The sequence below is a fragment of the Temnothorax americanus genome, unplaced genomic scaffold (assembly GCF_048541705.1).
Source record: "Temnothorax americanus isolate GAGA-0224 unplaced genomic scaffold, ASM4854170v1 Scaffold59, whole genome shotgun sequence".
NCBI classification, from domain to species: Eukaryota; Metazoa; Arthropoda; class Insecta; order Hymenoptera; family Formicidae; genus Temnothorax; species Temnothorax americanus.
The window spans coordinates 775907-783150 of NW_027509741.1; the positions used below are offsets into that span (position 1 = coordinate 775907).

Below are 7244 nucleotides of genomic sequence, written 5' to 3' on the forward strand. Positions count from 1 at the left end.
TGTGAATTAACTGCGAGTTAACTGAGATTACATGTTACAACAGATAACAAATTGTTGCTCTTTAAAGTGTTTAACTGAGAAACGTTGTTTATATAATCTTTTCTCGGTATATATATATATATACTCATATATATATATATGAGAGACTTCGATCACTCTAAGCAGAGATTTAAAGTAATGTTAATTCAAAATTTCTTATTTGCCACTGCTTCCTCAAATATCACGTCCGAATTACACAGCTTTCACTTCTCAATGTGAGAAAGTCCAATTTTTAAATCATTGCTTGACAAATGTGATAGATCAGATAGATTATAAGACTGCACTTTAAATGTTACGTCGGCGGACGGAAAATCTTTTAAGCACGTGTCAGACGACATCAATAAAATTACATAATTTGTGTAATCTTATTTCAAATCTCATTCGTAAAAAAAATTTTGTTATTTTCGAGAGATTCAAAATCAGACAATAAACCAACACGAATTCTTGATATTAATTCACGGTAAGACCCACCTCCCTGCTGGCGGATGTCAATTCATCGTAATCAAATAATGTAGCTCATAGATTAGTGACACTTAAGGAACCGAGGTATTTATAAATTTTTTCATCCGATAAATGTACAGAGACAGGATCTTTATATGTACAAGTGATAATTGAAGTAAATCTCTAAATAAAAGAATATGTTTTCGACCAAACCATCCATCATAATCTTATTTTCATATTTAACGCAGGATAAAAGTTATTTTGTAACAGCCGAGATTTAATTCGCGATATCGGTGTCGGTTTTAAAAATCTGCAGTGCAGAAGCGGAGCGGCGAAAAAAACCGCCAGGAGCATCGCAATTAATCGTTGAACGTCCGTCAACGTCTAGGATGGTCGAGCACAGGAGATTCAACGAGGAGGAAGTTCACTTTGCGCCATTAAGAGCCTTTAAAGACGTTGGCAGGCAGAACTGAGGCGAAATAGGCTAGAGAAAATAATCAAAAACTCGCTTATCGAGACGGTTGCGCGTTCGCTCGCGCGCAATCGAGCGTGTATTCGTACAAGATCGGCCGTGCGTGTATTCGGATGTACGCGTGTGCTACGAAATAGTGAGAGAAGGGAGAATCTCTCGCTCTTCTCAACGGTAATTACCGATATCGACTAATTGCTAGATAAGCGGCCGCCTCTTCTACGTGACTGAACCTCCGATCGGCTACATCGAGGTGCGTCCCGGTGCTCTTGTTGCATTGAAACCCGATCGCCGCGCGAGATTTCGCGCAATTTCTAATATATATTATAGGAGATATTTATTACAGCAATGCGCGTAACACTCTGTCTTGAGTACGCGTTATCGTGTCAACGCTTCAACACGAATAATCGCTGTAAACCGAAAAAGCCGATAACAAATATCTTAATTGATATCTAAAGGAAAGTCGCTTTAGATAGCTTAGAGCTTCCAAAAGCATAAAACTCTCTGTGGAATTTAGATGAGAGTTTATAAGAAAAGAGAACTACCGAGAGTACCGAGCTGCACTGCATTTATTCCCCTAATTCAATTTACAAACAAACAAAATTATTATGTTGATTATATTAAACCAAAGTAGCACGAATAATATGTTCATTATTATTCGCAAAATGTGTAATATTATCTTATCTCTTTTTCTCTCCTGTCTTTTTTCTTCGCGTTTCTAATTCTGTTTTACGCTCTTCTCATAGTGGACCCTTAATTGTTTAAGAGCACTTGATTTTTTTAAGTATTTGAAACTATAAATTAAGATTTATTTCTAGCAAAGCTGTGATGTTACGGATTACTTGCTTTCACCATTTCTTTTACATTCCTTTCTGTTAAATCGCTCTCAACAATAAGTTTACAACCCTTTTGCTACCCTTTCTTCTTGTAATATTGTCCCATCCGGCGTTCTTCAAGGATCAATCCTTGACGCTGGCTTTCTAATACTTTCATTAATTTAAGCTATCATCTAACTGTCATTTTTATATGAGAACTAAAAGTGGACATTATTTTTTCTTCCTAAATCTTTCAGTCCTAAAGACTTATGCAAGACACGTTCACTTAACTTGAACCGTGATTTTTTTAATGTGTATCAAATTCTGATGTGTATTCTTCCAAATTCTTCTCGGTAATATCCGATTCGTTTCATAGATTTTTTCTTTTTCTTTTATCTCTTTCAATCCTTATGTCTCCATACACAATACTGTGTCTGCTTGAAAAAAATCCATTATTCCTACTTTACTGTTTTTCACTCGTTCTGTGAAATTCCTTGTACATATCATTTTTTATGATCATCGGATATTACTTTGAGCTATGGCTCTTTCACACGAAATGGAATAGCTGCATATGCGCACCATATAAGACCGCCTGGACCAATGAACATCCAGCATAAAATATAGTCAAGACTTTTAACTAGGTGCTAATTGATATACAGATGATCTTATGCTATGCATGTGCATATGCATATGTCATTTTGTGTGAGAGGATCCTTACACTTAAGTTAGGCTAATGTTTATACTTATGTATAATTATCATTTTTCCAATTAATTCGCGGAAATTTCAGATTTTTTAATATTACATTTTGTCGCCTTTACCCATTATCTACCATTATTATAAAGAAAAAAAAGTTAGCCTTTAGAGACTAAGAAATGTGCGAAACGTCAAGGACTAATATGGCATTCGTTTGAAAGCTTTTCTCAGGGGAAACTAGTTTCGTCTCCGCAGATATATTTCTTTACCGAGTGGCACGCCCCGTATATATGCCGATTGCGGTAAATTTATGATAATCGTCTTCTCTACCTACCGGGGACGTTCTGTCTTCTCCGAGCTTGCCTGCCTCTTGTGGCCTACCACGTAAGTAATACTAAACGGAGGCCTATGTTGTCTGATTGCCGGTCAGTGTATCTTAAGTAGTTTGTAAAAAGTTTGCGAAACAGACTCTATATCTCTCTGTTCAAACTTCGAAAAAGGTTCGACAAACTGTAATTCAAAATCGATGCTTTCTTTAAAATAAGAATCCAGCAATTAGTCAATTTTTAAATTTGTATTAAAAGTCATCGATTAAATTATTATCTGCCGCGCAGTAATAGATGTCTAATTGATCAATGAAATGTATTTATCAAATGGCCAAAGATAAGACGCCGATTACTATTGATTGTCTAGCGAACCTTCAATGAGACTCAAATTGATCTCCCGCCGCGGCAGCGTCGCGTCCCCTTCGCATCATAAACACTAAATATCTCTTCGAGGTACCTCAGATTGTTCAATAATACATATTGGACGACAGAAATCGTTATCTCGGCGTAACCGATAAGCGGCATCATCCATCATAAAGTTGTGCATATGCGTGCTTCAGCATCGCGCGAACGAAACGGTCGAACCGCGGGGAGCCGGAACGAGACGCCGCCGCGAGAGAGCGAGAACTCTCTCGGGTGCGACGATATTTCTTCTGTTTCCCATTAATAGTACGTACGGCGATAGGCGCGTAATTGGATTGGCGCTTATATCAACGCGAGGAAATAAATTAATTACGACGCCGAGAAACGCGGGAAGCGCTACACGACACTTGTTTTGCCCGGCATGGCGCGGCGCGGCGTGGCGCGCGATAAGAAACGCCATACCAACAACATTACAAAATCCTACATTACGAAATACTTACGTAACGCAGCGATGCGCGCGCGTCAGTGTACATAAGGAATAATTATCAATATTGCAAATGGGACGCGGGCGCGACCGCGATCTCTCGATCGCGTGCGCCGATCGAGTTTCACTCGGCTTTGTCAGTTGACGGTATTTATACATACGTCTCGATCCGATAACATTTGAAAAAAAATATGTGTCGATGTCCTTTGACATATCGGAATGGCATGAATACATATGAAACAGTCAAAGCGGTCTCCGAGACAAATCGCCTCTCGTTATGAATATTGTTATATTTTCTCTAATGCTTGTACACATCGATCTCGCATGATTTGTGATAAGGAATGTGAATGGTATGGTTTATCTACTTGCATGACTTTCACGCAGATAAATTACTACGCGATAAACCCGATGTGTAAATATAATTACGTCTGCAAACCGAATTGCCGAAATCTTCAGACGCAGATTTAGAGTTGTGTGCTCAGCGTATAACAGACATAATCGTTAAATCGAGGTCAAGTAAGTTTTCTAAATTGTTTGGCTCTTGAAGATGATCTTAGCTTCCAAATATAAACATTTCTCGGACAAACAGCGATCTCTTTCACATTAAACAAAATAAATATTTTCACTCAAGTGACACTTGACACTCGCTAACGTCAACGCGTGTAAATTCCATTGAATTACACAAGTCAATCATTCGCGAAGGAAATTTGACTAAATATATAACGTACATCTTATCTTCATTATTATACGTAGTTTTTCTTTCAAATCGCGTAAATCGCATAACATCCGTTAAATTTCACGCGTTAAAGGACACATTAAACGTCTTTCGCGAAAGAAAAACATAAATTGTTTCCAAACAGTTACCTGACTTCGCACGTCTAACACTAATAAGAATTATTATACTCAAAAGAGCGGAAAAGATGAAGGACATACCTCCAGGAAATCTATGCGGAAAGATTCTACCATGCCTTGACAGTAACCAAGGGTACAGGGGGTAGCTATCTCTAGGCTGTTGATGCGGATGAGGTGGCGGATGTGGCCCTCCGGGAGCCCCACCATGCGGATAAGGTCCATGCGGCGGCCCATGGGGCGACGCGCCGTGATGCGCTTGAAGTGCTACCGCGATATTCGCCGCCTGGAAATGCTGGGCCGCGGCCAAATTAGCGGCTAGAGCCAATTGCTGAGAGTGGTATTCGTTTTGACCGGCCTGCGGTCCAGCGGGACTGTGACCGCCGGGTAGTCCATACAGAGATTTGAGCTGTTCCGCGGCCATGACCGCGGCCGTCGCGGCATTAGATGGCGGGGCGAGGTAATTTGGGCTGGGCCTGACCACCCCTGGGGGCGGTTGGGGATGCGAGCCGATCGGTGAATCCCCGTGTGGTATCCTGTGCGGCGGGCTGGGGCTGTTGTTGGGCGTGGACCCGCCGCTGTGGCTGTGAACGGTTGTCCGTCCGAAGTCTAGATGCGTCGTCGCCGACAGGTGGTGATGCGGGTGACCGTGATGGTTAGCGCCGTGAAGATGATGGTGACCGCCGCCGCCGCTACCGACGGTAGCGTGCGACGGTGTTCGTCGCGAGTTGGGATACGACTCGACGGAGGAACTCCTAGAGACGGGCCGATCGGAACCCTCGGAATGAGCACCGGGCGATCTCGTGGCGACCCGGCGCGCTCGCGGGGAGGAGGAGCCTTCGACTATCTCCATCGGACTGCCATCGATCTCGACTCGCTGCTCGAGCCGGTCTGCCTCGCGACCACCTTGCCCGCCGCCGACGATCGAGTCGATGCTGAAGCCGATCTTCGGCTTAGACGGCACCGGAACGATTGGCGTCGGCGCGAGCGGCATCATCGTACGATTATCGTACGCTTCCCAGGTGGACAACCCACTTTGAAAGGACCAACGGATCTGCGAGCGCTGAATCGTCGCTGATTAAGTTCGCCGCGTCATCGCGACCGCCTCGAAGTCGTCTTCTTCGAATCGATCGCACGACCTAATACGTCAACGGTAAACTTCTAGACGTATTCGCTCTCGATAAGCGGTATTAAATTGTCACTGGGGCATATCAACCCCCACCTGAAGATCTACAATTTTCAAAGTCTGTATCTCTTCGTACAATTCCCAGGGTATCTCAATTTCTTGATTGTTTTCTATTGTCCGGGAATATTAATTGCTTCTTCTCAACCACAATGATCATCGATGAAATTTGTTACTCCGCGAACACGTTGAATCGGCACCGATTGCCTCTCGACAGTCACTCGCGACGGCGGACAATTAAGTCCCGGCCTCTTGTTGGCGCATCACTAGAATACGACGGATAGAATATATCATGTACTCGCAAACTCGTCGTCCCGCCGCGCAGGTGTCTCCAAATCACCCACCAACGTAACTCAACTGATGTAATCCCGTCATATATAATCACGAATGCCGTCGCACTGGCTGGAGTCTCACGACACTCACTCGTACGTCACGTACGTCAGACACTCTCCATCGACCTGCTCGCGCGACACGACTGGAGCCTCGACGCCCTCGACGAGAAACGCGACACGGAAGGTTGTTGTGGATAAAACGTCGAAAGGGGACCACACGTCGCGCGTGTCCTGTGAATTTCAGCTCTCGCGGTTACGAGAGAGCGAACACCGAGCGCCAGCTCTGACGGATGTTCCTGGCACGAGAGCTTGCTAGTGTTTGAGCCAAATTACAGGCTAAACGAGGCGCTTGCCACGCCGTGGTGGGGAACAGCGTTCTGTTGGAGCAGGGCATCGAGTTGTACGCCCCACCAGCTTATTTCTCGTCGAAGCAAGATTGTGCTCGCGAAGTGGGGAATGGGCGTTGCTCAAGTTACACACGCGAAGGCGTGCACTCGGATCCGATTGGCCAATTTGACGCGACGCGAAACCAGAGTTGGACACGAACGCGGTCCTGGCTATACCACAGTTCCTGCGAGATACGTAGAAGCTGCAGTGGGGCGACGTATTAGTCGACGATGGGCGTTAAACTCACGTTTTTGTCGTGCGATGAAAATGAGTCGTTTAATTAATACGTCTGGCTCTCGCTCTCGCTCCCACCCGCGTTTCCCCGTTTCTCTCCTACCGCCCCCCGTTCCGCCCCCCTACCCCTTTCTCCTCCCTTTCCACTCCGCCCCGCGGGAGAAACGTTGAGAGGAGCTATTCGTTCGTTTGTGAATTGTACGGCTTCGCTTGCTCCTTCGACTATCCTCTCTACTGGAGAGCAATAAAACTCCGCCAGGGATACAGGATTCGAATAAAAAGCTGTGAAAAGGTCAAAAGAGTAACAAATATCTAGAAAATTACCTCAAAACAAAAAGCATCTTTTTCTTTGTATATAGTAATTACCGTCTTTACATTCTTTGTACAATAGCCTTTTCAGTGAAAGATATTTTACGTGAAAATGGATAATTAATGGATATTTAAATTAAGAAAAATGATTTTTTGCGCTACCGTTTTCGCTGTTGTTTACGAAATAATCTTATCTTAAACGGAAACTAGCGGGAAAAAGATTGTACGATTGGTTACAAATTTAATCGTGGATTCTACCATTATGGCAAATTATACTTGGGAATTTCCACTTGTCCCGAGTCGAAATTTTACTCCTTCT

The 7244-nt window shown here is 43.7% G+C and overlaps 1 protein-coding gene across 1 annotated transcript in view; it reads right to left on the bottom strand.

The window, feature by feature from the left end:
- Positions 1–6326, bottom strand: part of LOC143904843 (uncharacterized) — a 45753-nt gene extending 39427 nt beyond the window's left edge. Inside the window, exon 1 of the mRNA XM_077419803.1 lies at positions 4565–6326. Coding sequence (XP_077275929.1) covers positions 4565–5477 — 913 coding nt within the window. The 5' untranslated portion in view covers positions 5478–6326. The remainder of the gene's footprint in view (positions 1–4564) is intronic.
- Between the last annotated feature and the right edge of the window lie 918 nt (positions 6327–7244).